This window comes from Myxine glutinosa, chromosome 6 (genome assembly GCF_964187855.1).
Source record: "Myxine glutinosa chromosome 6, kmMyxGlut1.1, whole genome shotgun sequence".
Taxonomy (NCBI): Eukaryota; Metazoa; Chordata; class Myxini; order Myxiniformes; family Myxinidae; genus Myxine; species Myxine glutinosa.
Window position 1 is genome coordinate 178,397,917 of NC_136266.1, and position 17,160 is coordinate 178,415,076.

General features: G+C 43.9%; 1 protein-coding gene across 5 annotated transcripts in view; it reads left to right on the top strand.

Annotated features, from left to right (window-relative positions):
* LOC137428988 (rho GTPase-activating protein 15) overlaps positions 1 to 17,160 on the top strand; it is a 92,383-nt gene that overhangs the window by 62,338 nt on the left and 12,885 nt on the right. For 3 of the 5 annotated variants that reach the window (XR_010984784.2, XM_068118940.2, XM_068118942.2), the window contains 7 exons: positions 1,895 to 1,993; positions 2,167 to 2,248; positions 5,964 to 6,083; positions 9,530 to 9,628; positions 10,107 to 10,184; positions 11,648 to 11,701; positions 11,847 to 11,969. Coding sequence is in view for 4 of the 5 variants with exons in the window: in XM_068118940.2 (XP_067975041.2) it covers positions 1,895 to 1,993; positions 2,167 to 2,248; positions 5,964 to 6,083; positions 9,530 to 9,628; positions 10,107 to 10,184; positions 11,648 to 11,701; positions 11,847 to 11,969 (655 nt within the window). In the remaining variant the exon portion in view is untranslated. The remainder of the gene's footprint in view (positions 1 to 1,894; positions 1,994 to 2,166; positions 2,249 to 5,963; positions 6,084 to 9,529; positions 9,629 to 10,106; positions 10,185 to 11,647; positions 11,702 to 11,846; positions 11,970 to 17,160) is intronic. The other 2 variants (XM_068118941.2, XM_078780907.1) reach the window with 2 other exon arrangements.

Consider the following 17,160-nt stretch of genomic DNA (forward strand, 5'->3'; position numbering starts at 1 on the left):
TTTAGGTCGATCTGAATAGGTGTCATGCTTCGTCTGTCGAGTTAGAACAATCTCGATGTAATAAGTTCTGTGTTTAGCCCGGTTTGTCGGATCAAGTGTGTACCTGTGATCATACAAGGATGATCGTGTGTTAAATAGTTGAAGAGACTAAGATAATTCCCCTGTGTGTCAGACCTGGTGATCAATCCATTGTCCCGTATGGCAACACACTCTTATAGACACTTAGCTAGGCCCTTAGCTGCACACATTAATTAATTTTCCTCTCCCACAATAAGACTTACAGCACCACAGGCAGAAAGCCAGACTGGGGCACCACCGATTGGGCAGCAGCCAGCCACATCACCAGCTGGCATAGCAACACACATTGACCAGGCAGGCTGAGAGCCACGCCCAGGAGAACTTGTGATTGGCCAGGGGAGGGGCAAGCAAAGAGCAGGCCACCGATTGGCCGAGCAGGGAAGGACGTGTGATTGGTCAGGGAAGGGACAGAAGCTTCCCTGTGATTAGGGGAAAGGAAGGTGAAGGAGCGACACACTGATTGGCCACCAACCAATGACACCACGGCCAATCAGGGCGGAAGGCGCAAAACCACTACCTAGAAAGAGGTCGCTGATTGAAGGACAAGCGCCAGTGACGTGAGAAAGCGCAAAAGACCACCAAGAAACAACGCACTGGTTGGGGGAGATCGTGAGTGACGTCAGGAGACGATCGATAAAACCACTGGCAAGCCGACATTTTGCCCTTCTCGTTCTTGGACTGATCCTGCCTGGATCTCTCTCTTCCCTTTGCCTTCTCGTTTTGGCTTCCTCCCCGTGTGGACCTCCCTTCTGCCCTTGCTTCTCGTTCCCATTTGGACCTTTGCGTGGTGGACGTTGGAGAGACGGTGGAGCGACGATCGTGCGAGCGGGGCCTGCCGAGCGGCGTGCGTTGATTATCGAAGCGCGCGAACGAAGCGGACTGAGGCCTCCTTCCCGCCAAGCACGGAGCCACGTCCGGGCGCGAGTTTGGAGCCTGACCGACATCACACATCCAGACAGATAAGACGCACCACAGAACACAACACGATGATTCTTTTATTTGAATATACCATCGTCCGTGTATTTGATGTGAAGAGTGGGAGCGCTCCATTAGAGGTGTTTAGAATTAATCATCGCGTTTCCTTGTTCTCGGTTCCGTTTAATAAATATTTATTTTTGTACCATAAATTCCATGTTCGTTCGTGATTTATTCATTTGCAGGTGAAGACTGCGCGGGGCCGACAGGTAAGCGCTGCATCCTCCCACAATCCCCCGGCTTGTGTGTCGATCCGCCATTGAACTGATTGTCACCTCGTTAAGCTCGATTCCATCCGTGGACGTTCTGTCTTCACAGAGCGTCCGTCCGACATTACTTTTAAAAGGCCAAATGCGCGGGGTTAGCAGCGCCATCTCTATTCTGATCCTGTCCACCAAGTTTTGTCTGCAGAATTGTCAGGACATTTCTCCATATGGCTACATCCCCCCAAAAAGATTATCCTCAAGATCAGAGAAGTAGGAAGGAGTAGAAGAGCTTTTATAATGCCTCATGATGGCTGTAATCGCTCTCAAAAACGATGTGGCTGCCGCCATCGCAGCACGGTTGGAAAAAGATGGCGGATTGATACACGCAGTATTCATGTGGAGGAAAGGAGTAAAACGTCAGGAACCACGATTCATAATAACACAGCTCTCACTGCACCGCAGGGGAGGGTCTCATGAAACAACAACTACCATGACAAACTTATCATGCCCTCAAACCTCTTAACTCAATGGTTATAGGGTTTGGGTTAGGGTTACTGATGTCTATATCACATGTGTAAGGAATAGGGGGTTCTACGACACACGTATGAAGAAACAATGTCATGCCTGTTCTGCAGCTCACGACAGCAGATAAAGAGGTGTACCTTTTGCATAATGAAAAGGAAGAGGTATGTAAGGAATGGATGTCAAGCCTCCAGGCGGTGATATCACAACTGGTATGTTCCACCATGCTCGGTCTACCTTCAGCAAACACCTTTTATTATCCATCGACGTCATCAATTTACATCATTCTAATGCTGAGCTCTGTTATTCCGCATACTGTCACCCCGGGGTCTTATTTGTAAACCACTCTATATTCCACCGTCTTCTTCCCCACCAACTCCCTCAGCCTTGTAATGAACTTACCACTGAGACCGGACGTGTGGTTGAGGAGAAGCATGTGCTCCCAAGTCGCCGCATCATTTGGCCAGGTGTCAACCTCAGTGCAGCACCACATCACCCTAACCATCACTCTCAACATCAGGAAGCGTCGTAAAGTCGTAAGATATCTGCAGTGGTGAAGACAACTACAGGTTCTGCGAGATAAATAAATAAGAGATAATGAGAATACCTGAAATGAAGAAATTATTGCAATTGGTTTTGAATTACTACAAGGAAATTATTTATTTTATACACCCTGTTGTCGCCACACTTTTTGAAAACAAACAGAGGATATTGTAATCGGACCCCGTCTGTTGTCCGTCACGCAATCTCCTCCTAGACGGTTGGACAGAAATTCGCCATACTTGGTAGTTATGATCACCATATGGCAAGAAGGTGCAAGAGCAGTGTCATTTTTGACTCAACTGGACTACCGTCCTACTGTCCAGTTGAGTTCATCACATACTGAACCCTCCGGCGTCCGTCGTCTGTCATTGTCGTCGTCGTCGTCGTCTGTAATGGCGGACTTAGGCGACCATTTTGTTTTTGGTCATGAAAACGACGTTAACACTCTAGCGTCCACAAATATTAACAGATTTTGATCAAACTCCGAAAGTTTAACCCTTACCACACAAGGTAGGTTGCTATTGCATTCCAACCCGATCCGTCACAAAATGGCCACCATAGGCCGCCATATTGTTTTCAGCTCCGAAACAACGTTAAGACTTTAACGTCCACAAATATTTATGGATTTTGATCAAACTTGGTGTGTGAGACTGACCACACAAGGTAGGTTGCTATTGCATTCCAACCCGATCTGTCACAAAATGGCCCCATAGGCCGCCATATTGTTTTCAGCTCCGAAACAACATTAAGACTTTAACGTCCACAAATATTGATGGATTTTGATCAAACTTGGTGTGTGAGACTCTTACCACACCAGGTAAGTTGCTATCTTAAGTCAAATCTAGTACAGACAACTGACCTACTTTGAAGTTGTCCAGTCAGTTCAGTTGAGTTCTGCTTCCCTGGAAGCTCTAGTTGACTACACACCCCAGGGTGGAGTTAGAAAGGTCAAATACTGAAAAATGCAATTACGGGCACGTTTCTAAACATTTTTAAATGAAACTTTGTATATGCGATCAACATTGGGGGACGTAGTAAATATGTAAAGATTTTTTGGATTTGACCCCCAGTTCATGACCCCAGGTGATGGAGATTTAGGGCTACAGGGGTCAAAACAGGGAAAATCAGTAGCAATCTCAACCACCAGTAGTGTTTCATCCGAAGCTGTAACTTTTTGAAAATTAATTAAATAAGTCATTAATCGAAATTTTTAAAATAAGTAATCGATTAATTGACTAATCAATAAATACTTAATCGCTTCATTGATTAAGCAATAAATCAAAAATATCCTTTATAGCCACATCACTTGGTCACTGTCGTGTCCAAATATCAGCTTCGTAGCTCAAAGGAAGGCTGAGATATCGTCCGGAAAACAAACAAGAAAACAAACAAACAAGAAAACAAACAAACAAGAAAACAAACAAACAAGAAAACAAACAAACAAGAAAACAAACAAACAAACAAGAAAACAAACAAACAAGAAAACAAACAAACAAGAAAACAAACAAACAAGAAAACAAACAAACAAGAAAACAAACAAACAAGAAAACAAACAAACAAGAAAACAAACAAACAAACAAGAAAACAAACAAACAAGAAAACAATCAAACAAGAAAACAAGGAAAGAAGAAAACAAACAAACAAGAAAACAAACAAACAAGAAAACAAGAAAAGAAGAAAACAAACAAACAAGAAAACAAACAAACAAGAAAACAAACAAACAAGAAAACAAGGAAACAAGAAAACAAGGAAACAAGAAAACAAGGAAACAAGAAAACAAAGAAACAAGAAAACAAGGAAACAAGAAAACAAACAAACAAAGAAACAAGAAAACAAACAAACAAGAAAACAAACAAGGAAACAAGAAAACAAACAAACAAGGAAACAAGAAAACAAACAAACAAGGAAACAAGAAAACAAACAAACAAGAAAACAAGGAAACAAGGAAACAAGAAAACAAACAAACAAGAACACAATAAAACAAACCAACAAGAAAACAAACAAACAAGAAAACAAACAAACAAGAAAACAAAGAAACAAGAAAACAAACAAACAAGAAAACAAGGAAACAAGAAAACAAACAAACAAGAAAACAAACCAACAAGAAAACAAACAAACAAGAAAACAAACAAACAAGGAAACAAACAAACAAGAAAACAAACAAACAAGAAAACAAACAAACAAGAAAACAAACAAACAAGAAAACAAAGAAACAAGAAAACAAGAAAACAAACAAACAAGAAAACAAGGAAACAAGAAAACAAACGAACAAGAAAACAAACCAACAAGAAAACAAACAAACAAGAAAACAAACAAACAAGGAAACAAACAAACAAGGAAACAAACAAACAAGAAAACAAACAAAAAGAAAACAAACAAACAAGAAAACAAACAAACAAGAAAACTAACAAACAAGAAAACAAGGAAACAAGGAAACAAGAAAACAAAGGAACAAGAAAACAAGGAAACAAGAAAACAAACAAACAAGGAAACAAGAAAACAAACAAACAAGAAAACAAACAAACAAGAAAACAAAGAAACAAGAAAACAAGAAAACAAACAAACAAGAAAACAAGGAAACAAGAAAACAAACGAACAAGAAAACAAACCAACAAGAAAACAAACAAACAAGAAAACAAACAAACAAGGAAACAAACAAACAAGGAAACAAACAAACAACAAAACAAACAAACAAGAAAACAAACAAACAAGAAAACAAACAAACAAGAAAACTAACAAACAAGGAAACAAGAAAACAAAGGAACAAGAAAACAAGGAAACAAGAAAACAAACAAACAAGGAAACAAGAAAACAAACAAACAAGAAAACAAACAAGGAAACAAGAAAACAAATAAACAAGGAAACAAGAAAACAAACAAACAAGAAAACAAGGAAACAAGGAAACAAGAAAACAAACAAACAAGAACACAAGAAAACAAACCAACAAGAAAACAAACAAACAAGAAAACAAACAAACAAGAAAACAAAGAAACAAGAAAAGAAGAAAACAAACAAACAAGAAAACAAGGAAACAAGAAAACAAACAAACAAGAAAACAAGAAAACAAACAAACAAGAACACAAGAAAACAAACCAACAAGAAAACAAACAAACAAGAAAACAAACAAACAAGAAAACAAAGAAACAAGAAAACAAGAAAACAAACAAACAAGAAAACAAGGAAACAAGAAAACAAACAAACAAAGAAACAAGAAAACAAGAAAACAAACAAACAAGAAAACAAGGAAACAAGAAAACAAACGAACAAGAAAACAAACCAACAAGAAAACAAACAAACAAGAAAACAAACAAACAAGAAAACAAACAAACAAGAAAACACCGGAGTGAATATTGAGTGCTGGTACTGCCTTTCAGCGTGCGTAATGACGTCATGTAGCGCCTGGAGATGGCATAGGAAAGCAGCGGTGGACAAAATTTGATATTGGGTTATTCCCGGTGGAACTTTTTTCCGTTTATCAACTTTGCGTTCGGTGGGATTTGCTGTGGCGCACCATCGACTTCACCATCGAGTATGTACTAATCATACATCCATTTTGTCCACCACTTTGCCTTCCGGTCCTGTTTTTTATGAATGATGGGACATCCCGTGCGTCTTGCATTTCTCCATCTTCCCCCTTAGTAACCCGCAGCAACTCAAACACCGAAACCATGGACCGGCACAGCATCAAGAACAAACTGAGGAAATTCATCGTGAGAAGACCGACCCGGCAGATCCTCGAAGCGAAAGGGATCCTCAAAGGTGAGATGGCGGCAAACATGGACCCAAGAGAAGCTTTCCAAATCAAAACTGGAATAAAATAAAACAACAAAGTGCAATCATCATATATTTAGATATTTGGCGATTACATGACAAAATCAGACCTTTAATATGCGAAGTTTTTTTTTTCTGTGCATGCCTCAAACCCAGTATGGGAAGGACTTAAGCATGGGCTGTGTTTTCCTGCATCATTGTAATATACGGTATGTATATAATTATATATGACAAGGATGGCTGATGGTTTTTATTAACTGAACGTTGAAGGCCCGAACTGGGCCGACAGGATGACCTCCGAGGTACTCACACCGAGGTACTCACACCGAGGTACTCACACCGAGGTACTCACACCGAGATACTCACACCGAGGTACTCACACCGAGATACTCACACCGAGGTACTCACACCGAGATACTCACACCGAGATACTCACACCAAGGTACTCACACCGAGATACTCACACCGAGGTACTCACACCGAGATACTCACACCGAGATACTCACACCGAGGTACTCACACCGAGATACTCACACCGAGATACTCACACCGAGATACTCACACCGAGGTACTCACACCGAGATACTCACACCGAGATACTCACACCAAGGTACTCACACCGAGATACTCACACCGAGGTACTCACACCGAGATACTCACACCGAGATACTCACACCGAGGTACTCACACCGAGGTACTCACACCGAGGTACTCACACCGAGATACTCACACCGAGGTACTCACACCGAGATACTCACACCGAGATACTCACACCAAGGTACTCACACCGAGATACTCACACCGAGATACTCACACCGAGATACTCACACCGAGATACTCACACCGAGGTACTCACACCGAGGTACTCACACCGAGGTACTCACACCGAGATACTCACACCGAGATACTCACACCAAGGTACTCACACCGAGATACTCACACCGAGGTACTCACACCGAGGTACTCACACCGAGGTACTCACACCGAGGTACTCACACCGAGGTACTCACACCGAGATACTCACACCGAGGTACTCACACCGAGGTACTCACACCGAGATACTCACACCGAGGTACTCACACCGAGATACTCACACCGAGATACTCACACCAAGGTACTCACACCGAGATACTCACACCGAGGTACTCACACCGAGATACTCACACCGAGATACTCACACCGAGGTACTCACACCGAGGTACTCACACCGAGGTACTCACACCGAGATACTCACACCGAGGTACTCACACCGAGATACTCACACCGAGATACTCACACCAAGGTACTCACACCGAGATACTCACACCGAGGTACTCACACCGAGATACTCACACCGAGATACTCACACCGAGATACTCACACCGAGGTACTCACACCGAGGTACTCACACCGAGGTACTCACACCGAGATACTCACACCGAGGTACTCACACCGAGATACTCACACCGAGATACTCACACCAAGGTACTCACACCGAGATACTCACACCGAGGTACTCACACCGAGATACTCACACCGAGGTACTCACACCGAGGTACTCACACCGAGGTACTGGGTTAGAATCCCAGCCCAGCTTTCAACTGTCATCCCAGGTTTCACAAACATCAATGGGTGAATCATCAATGTGCGCCGTCGCTCCGATGGATGTTAAACTGGGCATCCCTTCTGACATTAGTTGGTGGATGGTCAAGATTTCCACTGTGTTCTTCACAAAGAGTGGGCGAGCTATCGCCAGCACCCTGAACAAGTTTCAAAGTCCTGGCCGAACTCCTGCTGGGAAGGCAATGGCAGAAAGTGGAGGAGAGAGTGAGGGAGTGGAGGAGAGAGAGTGAGGGAGTGGAGGACAGAGAGAATGAGGAAGTGGAGGACCGAGAGAATGCGGGATTGGAGGAAGAGAGAGAGTGCGGGAGTGGAGGAAGAGAGAGAGTTAAGGAGTGGAGGAAGAGAGAGAGTGAGGCAGTGGAGGAAGAGAGAGAATGAGTGAGTGGAGGAGAGAGAGGGAGGGAGTGGAGGAGAGAGAGGGAGGGAGTGGAGGAGATAGAGGGATGGAGTGGAGGAGAGAGAGAGTGAGGGAGTGGAGGAGAGAGGGAGGGAGTGGAGGAGAGAGAGGGAGTGGAGGAGAGAGAGGGAGGGAGTGGAGGAGAGAGAGGGAGGGAGTGGAGGAGAGAGAGGGAGGGAGTGGAGGAGAGAGAGGGAGGGAGTGCAGGAGAGAGAGTGAGGGAGTGGAGGAGAGAGAGGGGGAGAGTGAGGGAATGGAGGAGAGAGAGTGGAGGAGAGAGAGAATGAGGAAGTGGAGGAGAGAGAGAGAGAGAGTGAAGGAGTGGAGGAGAGAGAGAGTGAGGGAGTGGAGGAGAGAGAGAGGGAGTGGAGGAGAGAGAGAGTGTGAGGAAGTGGAGGAGAGAGTGAGGGAGTGGAGGAGAGAGTGAGGGAGTGGAGGAGAGAGTGAGGAGAGTGGAGGAGAGAGATAGTGAGGCAGTGGAGGAGATAGTGAGGGAGTGGAGGAGAAAGTGAGGGAGTGGAGGAGAGAGATAGTGAGGCAGTGGAGGAGAGAGATAGTGAGGCAGTGGAGAAGAGAGAGAGAGTGAGGGAGTGGAGGAGAGTGAGAGAGAGTGAGGGAGTGGAGGAGAGAGAGTCATCCCAATTTAAAAATGGACTCAGGTAGTTGAATACTTTGTAAATTATATATTTCTGTATTTCTTTTTTAATTATTTTGTAAAAATTTGTAAAAAAAAATTCCACTTTGACGTTATGGAGTATTATATTATGTGTAGATCAGCGACAAAAAACATCAATTTAATCCATTTTTAAATTCAGTCTGTAAAACAACAAAATGTGAAAAAGTCAACGGGTGTGATTACTTTCTGCAGGCACTGTACTTGAACACTGTAAAACACAAATCACCTTTATAATACTTCCAAGAACTCCAGTTTTGCAGCACTTGGACATATTACATAGGGTGGTGTATGTAATAGGAGCTGTGAGGTGCAGCCCTTGGGAAGTGGGCATGGCATGGCATGTGATCAGGGTGAAGAGGCCGCCAATATGGATTTACTTTCCTCCGCCTGATCATTAAAGCCTCCATATCCTAAACTGTGACTCAACGTTGTCTCATTTCAGTGTATTAGGGTCGTGTACAAGACTGCCTCAGTAACGGCAAACTTCCAGATTTTTAAACAATCTTTAAAATTATTTTATTAATATTTAAGTGTATACTTCAACACCGCGCGGGGTATCGTGTTCTATGAAGCCTCCAGTTATTCCATTGATTATTTTTAAATGTGTTCGAGTTTTGCAACGTGCTCGCTTTGCATGGTCTTGTAGTTTTGCAAAATCTGTCATTCATTTTTTTTTTAAATCCTTTGCATCCCTGACTTCTCATAATGAGCATGTCGTTCCTTCCGCACCCTCACTGCTCACCACCCCTCACACCGCAGAGCAGGTGTTTGGGTGCCACCTGCGCACGTTGTGCCAGAGAGAATCCTCCACCATACCAAAGTTTGTCCGTCTCTGTGTCCAAGCCATAGACAAAAGAGGTACGGTCTTTAAACATCCCCAAACAAGATTGTGGTCGGTGTGAATCCACCAATAACTGTGTTCCATAATCAATGGAGACTAACAACGAGCCATCTTTCTGGCTGATCAGGAATACAACCCGAACTGTTCCCCTAGTGACGTAAATCATGCAGGAGAAGGATATTGTGAATTTTTTTGTTTTACATGAGTCAAAAAGATGTTGGTAGACAACAAACAAATCAACACAGGAATGTGACTTCAGCCAGGATTCCAGATGAGAACACCAAAAAACGCTAACAATTAACAATGACTTGAATTGCTTGAAATAATAATTGCATTTAGCACTACTGTAATAACTGTTATCATTGTTATTCCTATTATAGTGAGGTTTTTTTTTCTGTATAATGATATTTTTAAACCATCAGAGTGAGTGTGCCATCAGGATGTTGCACCTCCATTCAGTGCCTTTCTGCACCGCTTCTTCCTTTTCGTGCGCAGGTTTGAAAATAGATGGGATTTACAGAGTGAGTGGAAACCTCGCCACGATACAAAAGTTGAGATACATCGTCGATCATGGTAATATACATATATTATATCACCTTTATCTATCAATATTGTTGAAATGAAGATCAAATAGCTGTTTGTTGAAATATGTTGAAAAAGTCAAAACTTTACATGGGGTGTACTTACTTTTTCACGTGACTGTATGTATAAATAAGTACAGATACATTCAAAGTATACCACCCCCGTACCTCCAGCGCACGACATTGCAGCGCTAATTCAGTGCCCGGCGATGCTGCCATGCAGCACATAGAGACAGGATTGGGAGAGGTGTACAATAATTGATTGATTAATTTCATAATAAAATTAATAATATTCATAATTAATTCATAATAAAATAAATAAATAATTGTAAAATAATTAATTTCTTCATCAATTGGAGAATAACGTATCTAAACCACCAGTGTTTCATCTGAATCTGTAACTTTTTGAAAAAAAATTAAAGAATTAATTCATCAAAAATGAAATAATTCATTGATTAATTGATTATTCAATAAATAATTACTCGATTAATTTATTAATCAATAAATCAAAAATACCCTTTACAGTCAAATAACTTGGTCATTGTCATGTCCAAAGATCAGCTTCCTCGCTCAAAAGGTGCCTGAGATAATGCCCAGAAGAGAAAGGAAATAAATAAGTACTTAATAAATCGATAATAATTCAGTAATTAATCAATTAATTGATGAATCAAAAATTTTAAAAGTACTGTTTTTGCTAAAGCACGTGCTCACTGCTGTGCCCAAATTTCAGCTTCCTTTCTCAAAGGATGGCTGAGATATCGCCCGGACAAACAAACAAGAAAGAAAGAAAACAACCGGAGTGAAAACTGAGTACTCCCTTTCAGCGCCTGTCATCGCTGGGCCCTCGTCGGTGCTTGGCGATGACGTCATGCAGCACCTGGAGATGGGATAGGAAAGGAGCGGTGTACAAAAATTGGTCATTAAAAAAAAACCGTTGCAATCTTCACAACTCACCCATCATCCTCAACTCACCACAAAATATACGCCCGCATCCCTGCACACAACACACAAAACTAATTCTTGCAAATAAAACCACTTCCTCAGGTCACGGATGTTTTGTTTGACATATTTCCTGAAGGTGAAGTAAGAAATGAAAGCTTAATAGTCCAAAAACTTCTTGACCTTGTGGTGCAATTCTACAATCTTGAGGCGACAGCAGACCAAATCAAAGGATGTTGTTTTTCGGGCCTAAAAACAGGCCTAAATAAAATTTGGGCCTAAAATAAAACATAGTCGCTATATTGATACTTTCACAGTCGGAGTGTACGTGTGGTGGCAAGCAAAGGAATGTGGAACAGGTTTTATCTTGATGTTTGCTTGGTTAGTTGTAGATGTTAATGGATCTCACAGACCTCAGGATGATCTAGCCATAATGGGTAGATGGGAATTGCAAATGACTGAGATGTATAAATGTGCTGTGACTTGTTATTACGTCCCTTTATGCGTGGCATACAGAGCGAGCGGTAACATCAGATGGACGTTATGTCTTCCCAGATGGATGTGCTGGAGGTATAACAAACATGCATCTGGACCACCAATATGAACTTTGCATTCGTCGGTCTACATGTCACATCTTTAGCATGGTAGGCCCATGGTAGGCCCAGTGACGTCGATTACCATAGATGCGTTCACTTCATTTCTCTCTCCCTTATAGGTGGAAAGTTGAATTTGGACGAAGCAGAATGGCATGATGTACACGTCATCACTGGAGCACTTAAACTTTTCTTCCGTGAACTTAGCGAGCCTTTGCTACTCAACACCTTCATCGCTGCTGCACGTGCGTCCACATCCATCTACAGCTTCACTCTGGATATCCATTCATCTTTTTATTTTTTCGCATCCAGCTGATAATTTTCAGCCATTATATTATGCTGTTCAAATCTTTCATTCATCTTGATCTTTGTCTGCTCCAATTTTCCCCTCAAATTGCATTGCTCTGGAACTTTTAGCCTGCTTTTTGCTTCTCTTCTACTACAATTCGGTTCCTTCCTACTTTATGACACTCTACCTCCTGTGGCTTTCAGCCTTGTGAATGCACCAATCGATGACCTCTTCCCATTACTTTGGAGATCTGATTACAGGGGTGCACAAGCAGATGTCTGGCATGCATAAAGTAGAACCAAAACCAAAATGAGACCAATAATTCTCGAAGGGTCATTATACAGGTTAGAAAAATGACTGAACAAGAAAGAGCAATCGGAGATTGTAGACCCTCCCTGGTTTTTTGTGCTTTTTAAGGTTTTTGTGTTAAAACAAATTTTGCGGCTAAACCACGTGACTGATGACGTCATCATCATCTTTTTCTCCACCAATCTATCTCGAGATCATGCTCAAGAAATTTCATCTTGATCGGATGAGGTTTTGTTCTTGTCAAATTATGACGTCATAATGGAGGCACCTATGACATCACCATTAACATAGTGTTGCGGTTTTAGAACCCACACTCTTGTGAATATCCCATTATTAAAAGGCTAAAGGTAGCACCCCAAGTTAGTCCACAAGCAACACGTAGGCCACCATAGGACTTCAGTTATTTCATTAGTATGTGTTTTAGATAAGGCCGTGTTTCCAATAGTTTGGAATCTGCGTTGTGTCAATTAAATAAGGAGTAGGCCCCATTTCGTCCATTTTGCGACCTCCCTCTCCAAGCGACGCCATTATGCGCCCCTACAGTCGGTGCCTCATGGCTCTCCCAATCTACTTTGCGCCTTTGTTAGCAGCGTTCGCTGCCTTAGCGCTCGCCCCAGCCGCCATAAGCCACGAGGTTAGGCCCGAGAAAGGAGGCGGAGCGCCAAGAAGAAGGTGTGGCCACGTCATCCAGTCATCAAAGGCGTGGCCGGTAAGCCCTCACCAGTCAACCAGGGCTGAGGTAACATCACCGACAGGCGTGGCTTTGGGGCCGCGGAGAGATATAAAAAGCGAGCGCAAAGCCTTTTCACGGACTTTGAGGGGAGAGCGCTTGTTGCACGAGACTTGTTGGAGGCGCGCGCACATTGTAAGAGGACTCCTTGGGAAATGCGCATCGAACAGGACTGAGAAGAAGAAGGGCGCGCTTGATTAAGAGAACATTGGAGAGAGGGCGTCTGGCACAAGTGTGCATCTATTACGTACGCCGTAGGACACCAGCTTCCCCCCGTTATATAAGGTCCGGTCGCGTTCAACCATACGCCAGATGGAACGGGCGCGGGTTCCCGTTATATAAGGTCCGGTCGCGTTCAACCATACGCGGAGCTGCCTGCGGGGTTTCGCCCGCTGGACCGGAGCCTGGACCCCATCGCCGGACCCTCTACAATCCATCTACCTGTTCCATCTACAATCAGCTACCATCCCTGTGTGAGTGTGTATGTTTGGCTGGGGTATTAAGCATAAGACTGTTCTAAGACTGCCCTGTGTTCTGCTTCTTCTTCTTCCTATCTTGTACATCCCTTTCGTTTCCTCTTCTTCTTGTAAATTGTAATAAACCCATCTTTGTTCTTCCTATACTCTGGTTTCCTCTTGTCCGATCGCATCCATCCTTTCTATCATTGGGTAAACGTGGCACGATTGAAACCGCTTAGAATCGGGTTTAGTCATTTGTTAATAGCTCGGATCGCGGATTGCTATCCGCTCGGCATTTTCCATCGTATCTGTGGTTCGAGCGGGAGTTATTTCCCTGCTTCGCGGTCGGTGTTGGTAATTAGGTATTTGGGACTAAATTGACCAATCACCCTACCTAATACCGACCGGAAGGAGCGTATAGCTTCCAGGACTCGGGTCGGCCAGATAACAAGACAAGGGGATTAACCCCCCCTTGATAAGGGGAGCGCCGACGTCCGAGATCCGTAACAATATGTTATTCCCCATGGAGAGTTCTTTACAATGAGCCATGTCTCAATTTTTTCTACGCAGCGCTTTCGGAGTTATAGAGGTGCAAAGTTTTTCGTTTTTTCCAATATGGCGCCTGTACCACATATCCTTTTAAAATCGTCATAATTATCCTTTTAGAATTCGACAGGAGTTGCACCTATGGTGAAAATTTCCTGTCAATCGGGCCAACAGTTGCAGAGAAAATCATATTTATTCTGTGTGGACAAACAGACAGACAGACAAACAAACAAGCAAATTGACTCAAATGCAATACCCTATCCTCTGGCGAGGGCAACTAGAGAGTTTATAGAACACCATACCCTGTACTGTCTTCAGAAAAAGGACATGGAAAGGGTCTTTTAAATTCTTGCTTTGTGTTTTTGTGCACGATCTATATTTCCAAGCATGAGCCACAATTTTTCTTGAATCTCCAAGTTCCCCTGCCCTAAGAGTGTGCGGAAAATTTGATTGGTCGAGATGGCGTACAATTTTGTCGAAGTACGGTTGGACCCCGCTATTCGCGGTGCTGCTATTCGCGGAATCCGCCTCTTCACAGTTGATAAAATGCGACATGTTTCTCTATTCGCGGAAAAATGTCCCGCAAATTCGTGTTTTTTTTTTCTTTTTCGCAGCCATGTTCGCAGTTTCGCAGTTTCGTTTCGCAGTTTTGCAGTTTCGCGAATTCACAGTTTTTCAAGGGCACAAAAAAAAATTTCACGAGCCGCTAGCTTGACACATTTCTGAAAACCCATCTTTTACCAGCCATGCAAAAAGCAGCTGGACATGCGCAAAAAAAAACATCTTCTATGAGCCACGAGCATCGCCTGCTGTGTGATATGCGTTTTCATGGATTTTGCGGCCGCTAATTTTAGCTGGACTATAATCGAGAGCTTCGCAGGATATCCCACCAGATGTGCAAACAAGGCAACTCCGCAAATTATAGAATGCAAACACTTCATTAAATCGATTACAATTTGCAATTTACGGTAAAGCTATCAGAGATGTTACACAATGAAAACGCTTCGTGGGATGTTCCATTAGCGATGAAAACATGTCAACCCCGCGAATTATAGAATGCAAATGCTTCATTAAATCTATTATGTATTGAAATTAGCAGATAGGCTCAATACCCACAATGCTCTCAATCCTTCATATAAAGACTGTCCTCAATTTCGATCATTGTTCTTATCCCGTTGCTTTGACCTGTGTTTATGACTTGCTCTGCTCATCGTTCAATAATGGCTCCCAAGCGCAAGAGCAGTGCCGGAGATGCGTCGACTACCAAAGGCAGAATAAAGTCATGAGCCTGAGCCAGAAAGTGGAGCTGCTCGACTGGCTTTTGAGGGGAGAGAGTGCGGCCTCTGTGGGCAGGCATTATGGCATCAACGAATCCACCATTCGCTACATACAAAAGAATGAGAAGGTGATTCGTGACAGTATTTCAGCGACCGCTGTATCAAGTACGAAGGTGGTCACCCATGTCCGGGATGTCCACATCGAAAGGATGGAGAAGGCTCTCAGCATATGGATAGAGGACAACATGCAGAAAAGTATACCTTTGAGTGGACCTCTCATTCGCGAAAAGGCCAAACAAATTTACGATCATCTGTCTGGCGCGGGTGGTGCACTGAGCGATGATGGTACAAGCACGCGAGATTTCATTCACTGCAAGCATGGGATGGTTCCATTGTTTCAAGGAGTGGTATGGTCTCAAAAAATATGAAGCTGTCAGGGGAACGTGCCTCCATAGACCAGGAGGTGGCAAAAGCGTTCCCTGCTCAACTCGCAAGGTCGATCGAAGAAAAGGGACACCTCCCAGAGCAGGTGTTCAATGCTGACGAGAATGGCCTCTTCTGGAAAAAGATGCCCACGAGAACTTTCATCTTGAAGGAAACAGCATCGGGATTCAAGGCTGACAAGGACCGGGTATCTCTTCTCGGCGCAAACACAAAAGGGGACTTCATGCTGAAATCCATGTTGTTGTACAGTTCTCCGAACCCGCATGCTCTCAAGGGCAAGAACAAGCAAACTCTGCCCGTGTTTTGGAGGGAGGGCCAAGGGGAAAGCCTGCGTGACGGCAGCTTCCTGGACTGGTTCCATAATTGTTTCGTCCCTCAGGTGGAGAGGTACATGATGGGTAAAAAACCTTGCGTTCAAGGTTTTTTTGCTCTGGACAATGCTCCGGGCCACCCCGCGAACCTGCACGTGACTCACCTGAATGTCGAGGTGATCTTCCTGCTGCCCAACACCACCTCCCTCATCCAGCCACTTAACCAAGGTGTGATTTCTACATTTAAAACATATTACACCCATCGCACCTTTCGTCGCATTTTGGATGCGATGTAGCATTGCCCAGTAGCAGGACCCAGGGCTCACCGTCGGGCAGTGTTGGAAAGATTTCAACATTGCTCACGGCATTAGCGCCATCAAGGAGTCACTGGACGAGGTGAGAGCCTCCACCATCAACGCGTGCAGGCACAACCTGTGGCCACAGGCAGTCAGAAACTTTACTGGCTTTCCCGGTAACACTGAGGAGAGGCATGTGATTGTCGGATTGGCACGGCAGTTGGGAGGGGAAGGATTTGATGACATGCAGCCTGAGGAGTTGGAGGATCTCATTGCCTCACATGGCGACAACCTCACCAAGGAGGAGTTGGAGGCCATTATAACGGTTTCCGAGGAGGAGGAGGTGGGCAGTGATGCGGAAGAGGTGCCGAGGTCTAACCTCACAGTCCACTTCCTGGGTGAGTTGCTGCATGACATGCAAGTTGGAAGATGCTGACCCAGTCATGGAGATGTACCTCAAGTTCAAGAGGGCGTTGGTTTGCTTCTCCCCTACAAAGAGCTGCATCGAAACCTGTGGCAATCTTCCAGGCATCTCTCCATTACCCATTTCTTTCACCCTGCTCCCTCCTCCTGAACACCAACAGCACCCGCCCTCTCAGTGTCCTCACCAGCGTCCTCATCACCACCTTCAACTGCTGCATCTCCTGCCTGTCCTGCCTCTCCCTCAGTGCAGGATTATCATTTGGGTCATCCTCAGAGTTCGAGGAATTCATGGGATTTTAATTCATCACCATCATCATCACCATCATCATCACTATCATCATCATCATTTTTAA